This window comes from Silene latifolia, chromosome 6 (genome assembly GCF_048544455.1).
Source record: "Silene latifolia isolate original U9 population chromosome 6, ASM4854445v1, whole genome shotgun sequence".
In the NCBI taxonomy this organism is placed as follows: Eukaryota; Viridiplantae; Streptophyta; class Magnoliopsida; order Caryophyllales; family Caryophyllaceae; genus Silene; species Silene latifolia.
Window position 1 is genome coordinate 111,207,502 of NC_133531.1, and position 20,061 is coordinate 111,227,562.

At 38.1% G+C, this 20,061-nt stretch overlaps 1 protein-coding gene across 1 annotated transcript; it reads right to left on the reverse strand.

Annotated features, from left to right (window-relative positions):
* Positions 1–3,668: 3,668 nt before the first annotated feature.
* LOC141587101 (isoflavone reductase homolog) lies at positions 3,669–18,082 on the reverse strand. Its single transcript, XM_074408527.1, has 4 exons — positions 17,579–18,082; positions 16,541–16,781; positions 16,216–16,419; positions 3,669–3,987 (listed from the first exon to the last, which is right to left on the reverse strand). Exons 1-4 carry the CDS (start codon positions 17,906–17,908, stop codon positions 3,827–3,829), a joined length of 936 nt encoding a protein of 311 aa, XP_074264628.1. The 5' UTR covers positions 17,909–18,082; the 3' UTR covers positions 3,669–3,826.
* Between the last annotated feature and the right edge of the window lie 1,979 nt (positions 18,083–20,061).

Below are 20,061 nucleotides of genomic sequence, written 5' to 3' on the forward strand. Positions count from 1 at the left end.
GTCGGTATCCATGAATGAAAAATTACGTGCTGATTATAGAGAAGAAGAAGTAATCAGCGTGTTAAGTCAGATGCATTCGCTTAAAGCACCCGATATAGATGGTATGAATGGCCTCTTCTACAAAACTTATTGGCATATTGTTGGTTCTATGGTGGTTAAAACAGTGTTGGGGATTTTGCGAGGAAATATATTTCCGGGGGGCCTTAATAAAACTCTTATTTTTCTGATTTCGGAGAAGAAGGCTCCTGACAAGGTTATAGATTTCCGTCCGATTAGCCTCTGCAATGTAATTTATAAGCTAGTTTCGAAAGTGCTGGTAAACAGGTTAAAACTTTTCTTGGGAGAAATTGTGTTTGAGAATCAGTCGACCTTTACTCCGGGGAGACTGATTACTGATAATATTCTTGTTTCTTTCGAAATATTCCATCACATGAAGAATGAGAGAGGGGATACGGGACACATTGATCTGAAGCTTGATATGGCTAAGGCATATAATGGGTGGAATGGTGTTTTTTGCAGAGTGTTCTATGTCGGATGGGGTTTGATCGGAGATGGATAGAGAGGGTGATGATGTGTGTGACCACAACTTATTTTTCTATTATGGTTAATGGGCAGTCGTTGGAAGAGTTCAGACCGAGTAGGGGGATTCGACAGGGCGACCCACTATCACCCTATCTGTTTATTCTATGCGTTGAAGTTCTTTCGGACTTAATGAGGAAAGCGATGGAGACAAGAACAATACAAGGTATCCGAGTGGCTCGAAATGCGCCTATGGTGGCTCACTTATTATTTGCAGACGATAGTATATTTCTTGCGAGAGCTACGGAGACTGAGGCGAGACGGGTTAAATAAATTCTTAAGTGTTATGAGGAGGCGTCTGGTCAAATGGTGAGTTATGGAAAAACTATGATTTCTTTCAGTCGGGGGACAAATGAGATGAAGAGGAGAAAAGTGGGGGATTGTTTAGGCGTGAGGGTAGTCGACGAGCAGGATAAGTACCTTGGGGTCCAACGGTGTTGTGGCAATCGAAATGGGCTCTTGTGAGAATTGTCAAGGAAAAATTGAACAGGAAATTACAAGAATGGCGTAGGAAGCTATTTACGAAGGCTGGTAGAGAAGTTTTGATAAAGTTTGTGGCTCAATCAATCCCTACATATGTGATGAGTGTCTTTAAGCTACCGAAGAGTTTTTGTGATGACTTGCGATCTATGGTCTCACAGTTCTAGCGGGTTGCAGAGAATGGCAAAAGGAAAATTCCGTGGATAGCGTGGCATAAGCTATGTAAGCCGAAGAGTCTTGGAGGACTCGGATTTCGTGATTTTCATAATTTTAACATGGCTCTTTTTGGACCATACTAGCATGATGGCATAGGTGTTAGGGGTAAGTATTTCCTGTCATGTTTGTTTTTAAAGGCAGGGGTTGGCACGAATTATAGCTATACTTGGCGTAAGATTTGGGAAGCAAAGGCGGTCTTGGAATTGGGTCTTCCAAAAAGGATTTGCAATGGCTTAATTACGGAGGTTTGGAATTATCCATGGGTTATGGGTTCATAAAATCGGAAGGCGCTATCACCTAGAAAAGATGCAAACAAACAACTGCTTGTAGCGGATTTGCTTATGGCTGATGGCAGCGGCTGGAACTCTCATAAGGTTTGGTCCTTATTCCTTCCTTTCGAGCACAATATAATTTTAAACACGTGTATTTGTACCTCTAAGCCCGAGGATATGTGGTGTTGGGACTGGTAAAATACGGGGTGTACTCGGTTAAATCTGCATATAAGGCCATTGTTGGGGATTATGGCGAAGAGGATGGCCAGTCGGAGAGATCAAAGGAGAAATGGTTATGGAATCGGATTTGGAGTGCGAAAGTATGGCCGCAGGTGAGGACCTTATTTTGGCAACTATGCAATAAGGCCCTCGCTACCAAACGTACTCTGGATGCCCGTGTTACCGCCTTTGATACTCTTTGTCCTATTTGTGGTACGGAGGATGAGACTTGTCTCCATCTCGTTATGGGTTGTGGGTGGGTGGAAGGGATATGGGAAGGGTTGGTAATGGAGATGAGATCAGTGGCAGGGTATGAGAGGGTGAGGGAGTGGGTGGAGGATATGTGGAGGGATCTTGATAGTGGAGGGAAAGAGCTATTATTTATGGTGAGTTGTTAGGCAATTTGGGAAGCACGAAACAGAGTGGGTTTTTAGTAGGAGAGAGTACAGTCAGGTGCACAAAGGTCATTAGTCGGGTAGAAAATGCAACGAGGGAAATGTTGGGGAGGAGAAGGAGGCTGTTGATTTGGTTGTTGGTGGAGAAAGGAGCACGAGAGGACAGAGGGGGGGGAGGGAGTTGTTGTGGAAGGGAAAAGGGTTGGGGGTAGAGGGCAGGGGAGTGGTGATAAGTGTGGATGCGGGAAAGAGCGCAAGCCGTGGGGTGGGGATTGGTGTCATATGTCGCGATGGAGAGGGGGGGGGGGGGTGTTGTGGGGGCTGGCAGAGAGGCGGAATAAAGATAGAACACTTTGGATGGCGGAAGCGGAAGCGGTACTTGCGAGTATTCATGAAGCCATACGACAAGGCCAGATGAATATCAATGTCGAGAGTGACTGTAAGGAAGTGATCGAAGCTTTGCAAGGGAAGACGACAGGAAGGAGCGAGTTCTTTTTAGTTATTGAAGATGTCGAACATGCTTGTAACAATTTGCATTCGGTTTCATGGTCACATATTAGTCGGAAAGTAGTTATTCGTTTCTCGAATGCTTCGATTCCGAGTCGTGTGTTGGATTTGCTTGATAATGATTTTATTAATATGATTTAATCACAAGTTGGGATTTTCCTTAAAAGCAAAATGTGCTAGTAAGACTCAAACTTATTTTTTTCTTTTTTTAAAAAAAAAAAAAAACTTATTTTAACGGTTATATATTTTAAGAGAGTCAAAGTAAGACTCAAGATTATATTTGAAATATAAAATAAAATAAGTCACGGAATTATAGAATGAAAATGTTAAGCCATACTAGTGCTACGTTTTTACAGTATATATTTATACAACATATATAGTACTACGTTTTTATCAAATTTTTATATCAATTTTGGACTTTATATATTTGCTACCCATCCATAAAATCCTGGATTCGCCTCTGTATGTGATTTATGAAATTGTACAAAGGCCTTCATTAACTTGGAGGAAAAAACTTACGGGGATGAAGAAAATATACATTATGTTGGCTATACCCATTACGACCCCGACTAAATCAAGTACCGACCGAAGCCCTCAAATTAACGACCAATCGATTTTACCAGACTGATGCCTAATTTTTATTTAATTTAAGTGATTTCACGTACCAACTGATGTTCACGATTGCTGGTTGACGTTACATTAGGTAATTTACCGACTAAAGACAATCAGTTGGTACAATAATTTTACCGACTTATTTATTTGGTCGCTGAGTATCTAAAATCTGTCATAATTAAGATTACCGTCCACATAATATCGTCACGACCATTTTTTAAGTCGGTTTCTCAATGCATGCCTGTAGTGAAATTGTTACGCAACTTTCTCATTTTTTTTTTGTAGAAATTCCATTTTATTGGCACTTCTGATGTCTTTACAATGACAATCAAACAAACCCGAGTAAAAGGCTATGTGTCTAAGCAAATAAATAAAAAAATCAAACAAGTAAATGGTAGCTTTTTTTTCCTGTATTTCATTCAAATGTGAAATATTGCTAGTTCAATACTCAAATATGTGTATTGATATGATCAAATCCAAAGAAAAGAAAAAAAAAGAAAAAAAAGCTGGATTATCAGTTTTATTAATTTGGTATATATGATGTTATCAAAGGTAACGTTTCAAGTAATCATTCATAGAAGTGTATTGGACTTCTGGATAAAGCTTTGAAGCTTCTTCATCTTCCTTAACTTCAAAGTTAGTGAGGCATCCTTCATAAAATATATGATAAAAATGTCCGATTCCGACTTGTTGTGCAAAGTCTTGACCTGAAAATTCAGATACAAGCTTAATGTTAAAGATAAACCTACTGAATACTGATACACGAAATCAATCTTCAATATCATAATATCCTAACTTTGGTATATATCCTTATGCAATAATTCTATTGTAATCATATCCCTATTATTGTGCTAATTATCTTATGTAACTTAGGCAATATTGTATAAGATTATTCACTAGCTTATTTGTATAAATACTCATATGTTTACTCTTGTAATTATCACATCAATAATACAATTCTTACAAAACTTTACATGGTGTCAGGATATCAATCGATCCTAATACTTCTTCTTGTCGCTACCATCACCCTTCTCGACATACTCATGGCTCCGTCCAACGCCCTTATCCCCAACTCCGATGAACCCATGAAACCCCTCATCTCCAGTTGCACCAAACTCACCTCAACCTCCTACCGAGCAAGGCAGTTTAAGATCACTCGGCTGCTCTAAGGCTACGGTCTCTTTGCCTTCCTAGATGGCACCTGCCCACCACCGCCTGAAACCATTACACCCCCCCCCCCCCCTCCCCCCCATCTGACGCCAAACCCAATGAAAAACCCACACCCGTCCCAAACCCGGCGTAAAACACTTGGTTTCGCCAAGAAAAACTCATACTCGGTGCCCTTGCAAGCACCCTCGATGACACAGTGTCACCCATAATCCTCGGTGCCACAACATCCCATAAAGCATGGACCACACTCGTAACCACCTACGCAAACCCCTCCCGTGGTCGCATACTCCAGATCAAGGATTGCCGCAACATCTCCCTTGGCGACAAAACAATATTCAAATACATGGTATCCATAAAGGCATGTAAGGGTCAACTCGGCAAACCCGTTGATGTCGAGGACATCACCTCCAAAATAATTCACGGCCTCAACCAAACCCTATAAAAACCCGTCATTATTGATGTCATCCGTACTCGAGATATCCCCATATCCTTTGATGCCTTTCATGAAAAACTCATTCAACATGAGTTAACTGTCAAGAATGAACCCGTTGCATCACCCTTCCCACCTTATGCCCACGCCGCCAATACTGGTCCCTACTATTCCTCTAACCAATCACGACACTACTCGAACAACCGCAACAACCCACCTCCCCAATCCAATCACTGTGGTCTCCTACCCACCTCCACCCACACCAACCAAACCCAAACCAACCAACCCAAGCCCTTCAAGGGCAAGTGTCACTATTGTCGTGAACAAGGTCACGTCACTGCTGACTGCCCTGATTTCCGTGTCCTATACCGGAATGTTGTGTTCCCTCCCCCCACCATCGTACAACAAAGCACATCGCCTATATGCACACACCACATCCGCTGCTCCGCCCTCCTCTTACCTAATTGACAGTGGTGTCTCTCACCACGTCACCAACAACCTAAGCACTTTATCCCTCCACTCTCCCTACGACGGACCTGATGACCTTGTCATTGGCGATAGCTCTTCTCTACCCATCACACATCTTGGTTCTTTTTCTATCTTAAACTCTTCTCACACTCTTAGATTTAATAATGTTCTAGTTGTACAATCTATTTCTCACAAGCTTTTATCAGCCTCACAATTTTGTCAGGACAATAACGTTATTGCCCTATTCTTACCTTCTTCTTTTTGTTTTAAGGAAACCTCGACGGGGTCGGTCCTTCTTAACGGTAGCTTCTATGACGGCATCTATGAGTGGTGTCCTCCACCTCCACAAGTCTACTCAGCCAACACGTCTTCCTCCAACGCTTCTTCCTCCAACCAGTGGCGTCATTGTCTTGGTCACCCATCCAATGCCACACTCAAAATTCTTAATCGTGCTTTTAATTTACGCATTTCAGATTTCTCTTATTTTGTGTATCTTTGGATCTCATTTTTTCAGACGTGTGGACTCCTCCTATTTTGTCTAATGATTTACTCAAATGTTATAAAATTTTTAGATCATTTCACTCATTACTTATGGTTATATCCCATCAAAAACAAATCCAAAACGTTTCTCATATTCAAACGTTTTAAAGCGATTATTGAAAAGTATTTTCATAAACCCATTCGCCAATTTTACTCGAATAATAGCGGTGAATATATAAAATTAAACCCGTATCTTCTAGACAACGGTATTACTTATCTCACCTCTCCTCCGCATACACCCGAACACAATGATTTCGTGGAACGACGCCATCGACACATAGTCGAAACTGGCCTTGCACTCCTTACTCACGCTCACATGCCTCCATCTTTGTGGACATACGCGTTCACTACTGCCGTTTATCTAATAAATCGACTTCCTACGCCTACTCTTCAAAATCAATCTCCTTATCAAAAATTGCATAATCAAACTCTCAATTACCACAAATTACACCCCTTCGGTTTCTTATGCTACCCATGGTTACGCCCTTATTCAAATCATGACCCAAGATCAAAACCTTGCATATTTGTTTGATACTCAACCACTCAAAGTGCTTATTTATGCCTTGACCCAACCACGAACCGAGTTTACACCTCACGTCATGTCCGCTTCGTAGACTCGGAATTTCCCTATCACACCCTTACTAATGCCACTTCCTCGCCTACTCACATTCTTATCGACAAATGGTGCATACTCTCAATTCCCATTCTTCTCCCAACTACAGTGCCTAACTCCCCTTCTAACCCCATCCCTGATCCCACCAACAACCACCCTTCCCCTACTGAACCATCCTCTCATAGCCACTCATCCAACCTTGCCACCGACTCTTACTCGAGCCCACACTCCTCTGCCTCTAAAATCCACTCCTCTGCCTCCACCCCGCAATCCCCTAACCACACTTCCCCCTCCTCTCACAGCCTCCCCCATCAACCCCACTGTTTCGCCACCAGTACCCCCTCCACCCCCACCATGACATACCACCCATCTCTCCAATAATATAATCAAACCAAACCCTAAATACACCAAAGTGGCTGTTGTTCCCAGTCCCCATCTCACCCCCACCACGACCAAATAAGCATTCCTTGATCCTAGATGGCGTGCCGCAATGATTGAAGAACACCAAGCTTTACTTCGGAATAATACGTGGACACTTCTTCCTCGTCATGCAAATGGGTATATCGAGTCAAATATAATCCCGATGGTAGCCTCAAGCAACACAAAGCCCGTCTCATTGCGAAAGGTTTTCATCAACGTCCAGGTATTGACTACTCCGAAACTTTCAGACCTGTAATTAAACCAACGACCATTGGTCTAATTCTTACCTTTTCCGTCACCAACAATTGGCATCTTCACCAAATAGATGTCAATAACGCATTCCTTCAAGGCCGACTTACTAACACCGTGTTTATGGACAATCCACCTGGTCTCATTGACCCAAAAAAACCTGACCATGTTTGTCAACTCACAAAAGCGATTTACGGTTTGAAACAAGCCCCGAGAGCATGGTACACCGAACTCCGTAACTTTCTCATCATCTATGGATTCCAAAACTCATTATCTGACCCTTATCTGTTCATACTTCAAAAAAATTCCATCAAACTTTATGTTCTTGTTTATGTCGATGACATCATAGTCACCGATCCAAACCCGAGCTTAATTACCCAATTTATCTCGACTATTTCAAATAAGTTCTCTCTTAAAGACCTCAGCTCATTATCCTACTTTCTCGGTATTGAAGTTACACCTACAATATCTGGCCTTCACCTAAACCAAACCAAGTACTTGTCTGATCTTCTTCACAAATTCCAGATGCACGAAAGCAATCCTGCCCCTTATGCCTATGATACCATACCCACCTCTCACTAAACAACCAGACAAACCTATTAATAATGAGTCTGATTACCGCGCTATAATTGGTAGCTTACAATACCTGTCCCTCTCCCTCACTCGACCTGACGTAGCATACCCGGTTAACTAACTTGCACAGTTTCTCAACCACCCCACCACAGATCATTGGTCTTCTCTTAAACGACTTCTTCGATATCTAAATGGTACTCTTCACTATGGAATTCATCTCAACAAAACATCTCCTCTGTGTCTCCACGCCTTTTGTGATGCCGACTGGGGAGGTGATCCCTATGATTATGTTTCGACCAGTGGATACATTGTATATCTTGGGCAAAATCCAATTTCATTGGCATCCAAAAAACAGCGCTTTCTCAAGGTCCTCCACCAAGGCAGAATTTCGAGCAATTGCTGACACAAACTCGGAGGTTCTCTGGCTCAAATCACTCCTCACAGAACTAAGTATCAAAATTACTACGTCGCCAGCCATCTATTGTGACAATCTCAGTGCGACTCACTACTCAGCAAATCTGGTCTTTTACTCACGAATGAAACATGTCGCTCTTTCATTCCACTTTGTCAAAGGCCAAGTAGAACATGGTACCATCCGAATTCAGCATATAAATGGCACGAATCAGCTTGCAGATGCTCTTACAAAGCCACTTCAAAAACCCCGGTTCCTTGAGCTTATATCCATGATTGGACTCCGCCAACGCCCGTCCATCTTGCGCGGGAATGTTAAAGATAAAGCTACTGATTCACGAAATCAATCTTCAATATCATAATATCCTAACTTTGGTATATATCCATATGCAATAATTCTATTGTAATCATATCCCTATGATTGTGCTAATTATCTTATGTAACTTAGGTAATATTGTATAGGATTATTCACTAGCTTATTTGTATAAATACTCATATGTTTACTCTTGTAATTATCACATCAATAATATAATTCTTCCAAAACATTATACTTAATTAGTTTAGGGATCCACACTATGGAGTCTAGGACACTAGTTCATGCACAACAATAGACGGGATTTAGACCAGAGATTTAGTAGATAATTCGATGGCTCTCTCGGTATTATGTTAAAATTGTATGTCTTGTCTTCCTTGTCGCACCAATTAAGTTTTAGGTCTGGCAATTCGGGTTTTAAGATTGTTCGGGTTGGTAATAATTAGGATCGTTATGTTATTATTGTTTATTTTAGGCATTGTGTTATTTTCGACACACATAATCAGATAGTGTATTTGTAAAATGCCATCAACTATAGAGAATATTGTGTTGGAATTTTGTCCCAGACCCAATCGAATCAGTAACGTTAATTACTACTGGCTTAACGTTGAACCTAGATGGTCACACACTTACGGGTTGACGTTTGACACTTAAGATAACTTTATATTATTATATGATAATAATTAAAGTATCTAGATGACATATTATTGTATTAACTAATAACACATGAGATAAGTTTAATAAAAGGAGAAGTATTTCATAGTATTTAAATAAGGAAATAAAATAAGATAGTTATTTTATTCTTCCCTAAAAATACATGGTTTAGGGAATTAGATACTACAACTTTTATTCAATCAGTTATTCCACCCAAAAAAGTGAGAGAGAGAGAAAAAAGGTTTTCTCAAGAAAGTCTCAAATGTTCGAGTCGTCTCAAAGGTTGAGAGTGTAGATCGTAGCCGATGTGGATACGCTAGAGGCTCTGTACTTTTAGAGTTAATTGCTGATCCGTCTTAAATTCAGGTATGTGATTTAATCCCTTTTGATTACATCAATTTGAATGCAATAGGTCTCATTAAGGATCAGATAATTATTATTTCCGCTGCGTATACCGATCCTCCAATTGGTATCAAAGCCAATTTTACATTTAAATTGTTCTTTCAAACGACTTTAAACTTTGTTGTCGTTGGCGCGCCTATGGTATTGCAATTTTGATAATCGTTATTTGTTATTGCGAATACTGCTTTGTTTGTCTGATAATTGTTATCACGTGTTCAATCAAATTGGATGATGCGTTTGTTTTGTTAATGGTTTCATCCATACTACAAGAATTTGGCTAGCTGCAATCATTGTTTTATGAAAACAATTAAAGTTGTTGTCTTTTTGAACTTATGGTAATTATTGGTGTTTTGTGTCACTGATATACCTATCATGCACAAAATTGTTTTGTGCAGTGAGATTATTTCTCTTTCACTCATTGTTAATAATTATTGAAATCGTTTCAATATTTTTTTTTTTGTATTGCGTAAACTAGGTTGATTATTAATCTGAATTACTTCGACCGTCCGGCCTTGTAAAGAATTGTTCTCGCAAATTATCACTAACTGCAAGAATTGTTCTTCTCTGTTTAGTTGTTTGCGATTTGTCGATTCTGTAGTTGCAGGACTATTAGGTTATCAATAAAAGTTGACTTTTATTGAATTAGTTTGATAACTATTGTCCGTGTCAATAATTGTTATTGACTGTCTTATGAGATATGACTATTTTTTTGTTATTGAAATTGTTTGATAAATTTAAATCTTGACCAGTTAAAATTATTGAGTTTGTAATTGATAAAATATATGATATTTTATCAAAGAGACTTTTTCATCCAAGTAGTAAATAAAATTTATTTTTGTTTACAAGGAATGACCTAACTACCAGGGGACTTGTCGTTCAAAGATAAATAATATTGTCTATCGTATATGATACGGGTGTGAAGAAAAGTTATTTAATTTTGTACTTATAGTCTGGACTACCAGGAGGATATGAAATTAATTAATTTTTCTGTCACAAGGGTGGATAAACTCAACTATTTTAATTGGAACGACCTGACTACCATGGGATTATTAAGTATAGAGTCTGGTTTAATTTCATATGATGATATAATAATGGTAATGTACCAGAACTTTAATTATGTGTGGGAAACGACTTGACTACCAAGAGGCTCATTCATGTTTTAAAGTTTATTGTTATCATTTAGATAAAGTTCATGTCTTAATGAAATATGTTTTGGTGTTCTTTTTTTGTGTTTTTCCTTCGTACCAGATTTCTCATAATGTCAAAATTTTCACTGCGAAGCATTCTTGATGCTAACAAACTGTCTGGTAACTATTTTAATAATTGGTACCGGAACTTGAGAAGTGTTCTCATGCATGAAAAGCTAATCGATGTGATCGATAAGCCCGCTAATGTAGCAGCTCAAAAGGGAGAAAGTAATGCAAATGCATTGGATGCATATGCAAAGTACTCTGAACAGAGCACTACTGCAAAATACATTATTTTGGCTTCCATGAGTCCTGAACTTCAGAGGCAATATGAAAGTATGACTCCTCCACGGATCATAGAACATCTTAAGAAGATGTACCGGAGTAGGACTACTATCCATCGGATATCTAAGTCCTCATTTAAATCTGAATCTGAGGATAAATGTTTTTTTTGTAAGAAGATAGGACATTGGAAAAGAAATTGTGCAGAGTATAAGGATACTCTGGAGGACAAGAAACAAGGTAAGACAATGGTAAAAAATGTTTTCATGATTTCTTTGACAACTATTGATACTACTAAGTGGGTATTGGATACCGGTAGTAGCTTTAACATTTGCAATATGTTGCAAGGTTTAAGGATCAATAGATGGTTAAAGAAAGGAGAGGTTAACCTACAAGTCGGGAATGGAGCATATGTTGCTGCATTAGCTGTAGGAACTATTTCCTTGTGATGCCTAATGGCAAGGCCATATCTTTAGAAGATTGTTATTATGTTCCTAAATTTGTTTCGAACATTGTTTCCATTTCCTCTTTGAACAAGAATGGATTTAGAACAATCTTCTATAATAACCAATGATCTATTTATCATGGTGATGATTTATATGTGAATGGTTATTTGCAATTTGGTCTTTATGTTTTACCTGAGTTAGTGATTAGTCCTATTATGACTATTTCTGGCCAAAAGAGGAAGAGAAGTAATCAAGGAAATCAAACCTACCTTTGGCATTGTCGGCTTGGTCACACTGGTGAGAAAAGAGTAAACAAGTTGCATCGAGAAGGGTGTCTTGGTCAATATGAGTATAAACCTTATGACACTTGTGAATCTTGTCTCCTAGGGAAATTGACCAAATCTCCTTTTACTGGAACTGGAGAAAAAGCCAGTGAGCTTTTAGGACTCATACATTCTGATGTATGTGGGCCTATGAAAGTTCAAGATAAAGGTGGATATTCTTACTTCATCACCTTCACTGATGATATGTCAAGATTTGGATTTGTTTATCTAATGAGACATAAATCAGAATCGTTTGAGATGTTCAAAAGATTTCGCAGTGAAGTTGAAAAGCAAACTGGTAAGAATATAAAGGCCCCGAGATCTGACCGTGGAGGTGAGTATCTTAGTGATGAATTCATTGATTATTTAAGACAAGATGGGATCTTATCACAGTGGATTTCTCCTGGAATGCCACAACATAATGGTGTTTCAGAAAGGAGAAATCGAACATTATTAGATATGGTGAGATCTATGATGGGGTTCATTGATCTTCCTATCTTCATTTGGGGATATGCTTTGGAAGCTGCTGCGTACATATTAAACAAAGTTCCCACTAAGGCAGTCACTAAAACACCATATGAGATATAAAAGGGATGTAAGCCTAACCTTAAGCATTTGAGGATTTGGGGCTGTCCAGCTTATGTAAAGCGACTGCAGTCAGATAAGCTTGAAGCTAAATCTAACAAATGCAGATTTGTTGGTTATCCTAAAGAGACTATGGGATACTATTTCTATCACCCATCCCGAACACAAAGTGGTTGTGGCCGAAAATGCAACTTTTTTGGAAAAGGAATTCCTGGAAAGTGGAAGTCATGGTGTAGAAATAGATCTTGAGGAGATCAAAGATACCGATGAATCAACGGTGGCTCAAGAGCATGAGATGCCAATTGAGCAAACCTTTATTTGATGTCTTACGATTTGCCACAAAACAGTCAAAACTCAAATGTTGAGGAAAATCGGTTGATTAATGAATCAACGCAGGAACCTTAGCAACCGGAGAATCAAGTAGTACATGAGTCTCTTAGAAGGTCGACTAGGGAATGTCATGCACCAAATAGATTAAATCTATTAGTGCAAGATGATGAGGGTAATCATATTGATGATATTGCTCACGTCGATGATGATCCAAGGTCTTTTAAAGAGGCTATGACAAGTTCAGATCAGGAAAAAATGGCTTAAGGCTATGGAATCCGAAATGGAGTCTATGAGAATCAACAAAGTGTGGACTTTGGTTGATAACTCTAAGGAAATAAAACCCATTAGATGCAAATGGGTGTTTAAGAAAAAGATTGGAGCAGATGGTAAGGTTGAAACCTATAAAGCCCGTCTCGTTGCTAAGGGGTATAATCAAAAGGAAGGTATTGATTATGAAGAAACCTTCTCCCCTGTGGCAATGCTAAAATCTATTCGGATTCTGCTTGCTATAGCTGCATACTACGATTATGAGATACGGCAAATGGATGTGAAAACAACTTTCCTTAATGGGGAGTTAAAGGAAGATGTCTATATGACTCAACCTGAAGGTTTCACATTGTCATCTGCTTCTGATAAAGTATGTAAGCTTCAGCGATCCATTTATGGATTAAAGCAAGCCTCTCGCAGTTGGAATATCCATTTTCACACGACAATTGAAAAGTTCAATTTTGTGCGTTGTGAGGAGGATCCATGTGTGTACAAAAAGGTTAGTGGGAGTGTTATCATTTTCTTAGTATTATATGTCGATGATATTTTACTAATAGAAAATGATGTACCAGCCATGCAAGAGACAAAAGATTGGCTATCTACACATTTCTCCATGAAAGATTTGGGAGAAGCAGCTTATATTCTTGGAATAAAGATCTATAGAGATAGATCAAGGAAACTGCTTGGACTCTCCCAGTCTATGTACATTGATACCATCTTACGGAGGTATCACATGGAAAATTCCAAAAGGCTATTTACCAATAGGCACTAGAATTTCTTTATCTAGGAAGGATTGTCCTCAGACCATAAAAGAAAGAGAGCGCATGAGTAAAGTTCCATATGCAAGAGCAGTGGGAGGTCTCATGTATACCATGACATGTACAAGGCCTGATGTTGCTTATGCGCTAGGAGTAGCGAGTAGGTACCAAAAGGATCCAGGCGAGGAACATTGGAAAGTGGTGAAATCCATCCTTAAGTACTTGAGAAGGACTAAGGACCAATTCCTCATTTATGGAGATACTGGCCTAAATTGTATGGGTTATACTGATGCTAGTTTTGCATCAGACAAGGATGATAGCAAATCCACCTCTGGTTATGTTTTCACTTTGAATAGTGGAGCAGTGAGTTGGAGAAGTTCCAAACAAGGCACTGTTGTTGATTCAGTAACTGAAGCAGAGTATATAGCTGCATGTGATGCTGCTAAGAAAGTGGTTTGGATTAAAAAGTTCTTAACTGAACTTGGTGTAGTTCCTTCAGTAAAGGAAGGTGTTCCTTTATTATGTGACAATACCGACGCTATTGCACATGCCAAAGAGCCAAGGTCACACCATCGATCTAAGCATGTTCAACGAAAATTCCATTTAATTAGAGAAATTGTTGAACGTGGTGATGTTCAAGTACGAAAGATAGAAGGAAAGGCAAATCCTGCAGATCTCTTCACTAAGGCGCTTGGATTAAAGGAATTTGACAAGTATAAGCGGAGCATAAGATTAAAGTTCATGAGTGATTGGCTCTAGGTCAAGTGAGAGATGATTTTTTGAAATTATGCTCTAGACCCAATCATTATGTAACGTTTTTGAACACGTTTCATATTGTTTTTTTATTATTAATTGATATATTAATAAAATGGCATTGTTTTTTTTATCATATTGTGTTTGAGAACCATATGTGATAAGTCCTTGATTAAACTGTATGCTTGACATTATAATTGAGATTATAATAATGAGAGTCAAGTATTTGAGGGTTTGATCTAAATATGTTCTTGGTTAAAGGATTATCAAAAGGGACTATGATGATCCAGATAGACCAATATATGTACAACTGTATTCAGCGGATGAATATAATGGATCTCATTCATTACGTTATATGTATAGATGACCATATAGAGATATGATCATTGAACTGACCGAATGGAGGTTTTCCAATGGTTGTTTTACATACATACTGTCAATGTGGAAATTCCCATAAGGAGTGATTGTAATTCTTTTTCCTTTGACTTGAGATCACCATTGTAATTAATAGACTGCTTGTTATACTTTGATGCCTGACATCTAGTGTGTAAAAATACTAGCTGAATGGTTATTGGGTGTAATTGAGTACCTATGAAGTTAGTGGTGAGTCAGATGGAATCCATCAACTCGAGGTAACGAGTTTGAACTCTATGTTGTCATTAATCTTATTGGTTATAACAAGACCTTGGCCAAGGCAGATGAATGGTTCAAGAAATGAGTTTCTTGAAGTCGATTCGCCAACCATAGTGATTGACATGGAACATAGTGGTCATCTAAAAGGGTTTGACAGTTTTAACCATACCTTAGGATGATCTGGAGTTGGAAAGATGGAAGGAAATGATACATTACCCTTAACCAGGTTCGCCTTCAGTGGATGTTGATACTCACGTTATCCAGTCGTTGAAGAGTGTTGTTAGACGCCAACCTCGATTAGTAATTAAGACGATTGACTCTGGGTCAAGTGGGAGATTGTTGGAATTGTGTCCCAGACCTAATCGAATTGGTAACGTTAATTACTACTGGCTTAACGTTGAACCTAGATGGTCACACACTTACGGGTTGACGTTTGACACTTAAGATAACTTTATATTATTATATGATAATAATTAAAGTATTTAGATGACATATTATTGTATTAACTGCTAACACAGGAGATACGTTTAATAAAAGGAGAAATATTTCATAGTATTTAAATAAGGAAATAAAATAAGATAGTTATTTTATTCTTCCCTATAAATACATGGTTTAGGGAATTGGAAACTACAACTTTTATTCAATCAGTTATTCCACCCCATAAAAGTGAGAGAGAGAAAAAGAGTTTTCTCAAGAAAGTCTCAAATCTCCGAGTCGTCCCAAAGGTTGAGAGTGTAGATCGTGCCCGGTGTGGATACACTAGAGGCTCTGTACTTTGAGAGTTAATTGCTGATCCGTCTTAAATTCAGGTATGTGATTTAATCCCTTTTGTTTACATCAATTTGAATACAATAGGTCTCATTAAGGATCGGATAATTATTATTTCCGCTGCGCATACCGATCCTTCATATTGCAAGTTTGCAATTCGGGCCATTCTACAACTAGCGTCTAGGACTAAACACTTTACTACCTTGACGCGAATTTACTAGTCGTCATTTTACTAAATATACCAAAATATGTTCGATAATTTTTGGCGCAAGTGAGATTGCTATTCAACCACACATTTAACAACACCAAATTACGTAATCTTGTCGTATGTATTAAGAACAGTTTTAATTTGGTACATACCTTTCATGAGAGCTAGGAAATCTTGATCAGAAATGTTATGCCTGACCAGGGTGTTCCCCGAGAGGTTTTCCCACATCTTAACCAAATCCCGTTGAGATAATCGGTTTTCCGGTGGGCTAGTGTAAATTGTCTTATTTAGTGCTCGAGGATCGTCGATGGTCTTAACAGCGTAAGTCGCAACGTCGTCCTCGTCCATAAAGATCGCTGCCATGCATGTGATTGGAGTTTTGAGTAAATATTTACTTAAAAACATACCGGAACGGATAACTAGAACGGTATCATTCCATCAAAGAAAATGATGACAAATTAGAACTTATGTAATTACCTTTGACGTCGCCGTCACCATAGAGGACAACACTATCCTTAGGAGGAAGAAGAGTAGTCATTTGAGAAAGGTTACCAACAAAGTAACCACCAAAGCAATTAGCAATGACATAAGTGTATGGGATTTGTGCATCTTCTATTGCTTTTCGGACAATCATTTTCTCATCAAACGTAACTCTTCCTGGTTCCATTGCATGTCCCATTTTCGCTGGGTCCATCCCAAATTCGGATGGCAGGAAACGCTACATGTTCAAAGCAATCGATTAGGTTCTATCAGTAGTGTGCCTTAAAAGTCATGGGCATGTATCTTGTATCGCATATATATAGAGTTTTAATTACTAACAGTGGGGAGCTAGCTAGGATTTGAACTTAGGAGGATCGAACGACTAATTACATAAATATGCTTGAAAAATTTAACTAAAACTACGAAAATTTCAAATTTAATTAGTTGAAATCATTGTTTAAATGAAATAGCGAACTTACCCTTAGCCCGTTTGACAAGCGTTTAGTCACGATTTGGTCAAAGTAAACTTATTTGACCAAAATTTGCAGTCTTTATTTTTTTGTAAGCGTTTGGCAAACAGCTTATTTAACCAAATAAGTTACCTGAAATGAAATGTTACCTAGAGTAAAATTTGAGATTTCAGTTACCTGATTTGGTTTGATTTGATTTTCCGTTTTTACTCTTTAAATTTATACTATTAAATAATTATCATATCCTTTTACGTCATTTCATCAAAATCAGTTACCTTTTTAGTTAGTTTGCCAAACATTTTTTTTATATAATCAGTTACTTTATCAGTTCCTAATTTTCAATTACCTTATCAGTTTTCTTTTCAAATTTCAGGTAGTTTTTTAGTTTTCAGTTATCTTTTCAGGTTTCAACTACCTTTTCAGCTAGTTTTACCAAACAGAACTAGCCTTCAAAAGAGGACGTACATAGACCCAATGACGATTATATGTGGAAACGAACGTTAATTTAATAAATAGTTGATTAAAAAGTAAAAAAATTTGCAATAAGGAGTTGGACAACACATACCTTAACATTTCCAGCCTCCTTGATGGCATCAACAAGCTTGAGTTGCAATAAAAGGTTATGGCTCCGGAAATGGACACCAGACATGGCCGAGATAACAACATCAACGAGCTTGACCGCCTCGACTAGACTCTTGTGATCGGAGAACGATCCCTCAACAAGTCGAGCTCCATCTTTCTTAAAAGCTAACAACATCTGAAGCTTGTCAATATCCAACCCAATTTCCTTCCTTTGGAGTATGTAAGTTTCATGGCCTTGTGTCAAACATGCCCTAACAATTCTCTTGCCTATGTATCCTGTACCTCCTACAACTAGTACTTTGCATTTTCCCATTATTTTTCTTTGTCAATTTTGTTCAAGTTTTATCTGCGTTATATTATAGTCCAAGTGGTGTTATAGTTGTTTACATTTGTAATTTTGTATGGTGCAGCTTGATTATCATTTTGTCTTCCTAAATGTTGACTTTTTTAAACTTAAAGTAACCAGTTTGGTGAATGTGGACCTTGGATCTTTCAGAAGTCTCCCTTTTTTGAGACAATGGTAAGTGGAGCTGTAGAAGGGACTCAATTATACGTAAGTTGTACAGTACTTCGTAATTATTGAACGCAAAATCACATAAATACTTCTATTCGGAAAATTCACAAGACATGTATATCCGTATTAAGTTTAAAATAGGTTAAGTATGTCTATATGAGATGAATAAAATAAATGTAGAATGCATATGGGAAAACAAAATATTTGTTCTATATACCCATGTGGGGCGATTTTTAACCCGTTTTAATTAATATTAAGACTAATAGAATAATGTAGCTAAGAGTAGTCGAACCCCAAACCTTTGATTATGGTACTTCCTCCGTTCCATATGATAGTTTACGTTTGCTTTATGCACGTATGCCAATGCTTGTTTTCTTTTGTTCGTATATTTAGTTACATATTATTAAAAATTATAAAAATTTTATATTCATAATGTACTCGGTAAGACAATTTAAATAAGATCTCACATGACTATCTTTTATGTTATACATTAGAACTTCTATTGAAAATTCTTCTTACTTATGAATAGTGCCCAAAAAGCAAACGTAAACAATTCAATGGAACGGAAGAAGTATCAAACTAACCCCAAACCAAGTGGTGTTAGTCCAGTGGTAGCCGGGTTAAACCTTGAAACTTGCAGAAATGCAGGAGTTGAGAGGTCCCGTGTTCGACTACCAGCTGGGGCGATGATCACTTGACCACTGCAGCCCCTGAAGGGGGTGGCTTACATGGTCCATGTGGTGGTGCGGGAATGCATGGGCCCGGGGGGATTCAACCCCTTCATCATAAAAAAAAGAAAAAAAAACTAATAGAATAGAATATGTTGATATTCATTTTAGTATATATTTTGTATATCTTATAATTATTCTGTTAGGTTTCCTAAAGTCGATAGATTATCTCTGAGTAAAAGAATGTAATCGCTTGCATTATCATTCATAATCATATGAACAAAGTATTTATACAAGTACAACTCAAAGGTAATCTAGCGACTTTATATAATTAGAAAACCTAACAGAATAATTACAAGATAAACAAAATATATCATCAAACGAATATTTACATATTCTATTCTATTAAAGACAAATACCTTTGTCTAAAAAAAACTAGCTTTTTAGTTTTAACACAAGGTCATACCATGAGACAATTCAAAATTTGAGAGGATTTAATTAGTATCACTCTATTCTAACCACGCGGACAACTGAACACCGCCTCGACCTTAATCCAGCCATGCCCTAAACCATATATGCCACAACAACGCCACCCAAATCCCACCTTTAACCACCACCACTACCTCAAGTCGCCACCAATCGAAAATCCTAGATCTAAGTCGGAGTACGATTCATGCATGTAGGTGCGCCAACAAGCTAAGGAGCTAGGTGTCGTAGTGGGAGGCAAGCGACAATGATAGTCATGGTGAAGTTACAGTGCGTGGTGAAGGGTTTTCGGCGAGAATGACAACAATCGGGGAAGTGGGGTAGTAGGAGGCGACTTGTAATGGTGGTCCGTAGTGTAAGAGTGGTGACCTAGAGTGAGATAAATTGTGTTGGTTGTTGAAGGTGGTGAATGTTAATGGTGGTGGCTGTTGAGGGTGGTGGATGTTGGTGGTGGTAGGTGAACGAAGAGGATGAAATAGGAAGGATTAAGAATGGATTAGGATTAGTATATATAAAGGTATTATGAGTAGATTATTTAGGATTAAATCTAGAAAGGGGTAAATCAATGAAAGTCACCTAATAACAGTCAATTACGGAGCAAGTCTTAAATCTAGTGATTAGGTGGTAACTTGGGAATAGTTGTAGGTTTGAAAGTAGTAATTTGAATATAAAAAAAAGTATAATATGTAGTATTTTGAAAAATCCTAACTATAATAGGTAGTAGTTTGAAATTTAGCCTAATTAAAATTATTACTTTTAATTTTATTTTCATGTTGTACTTAGTGAAATTCGTTTAAT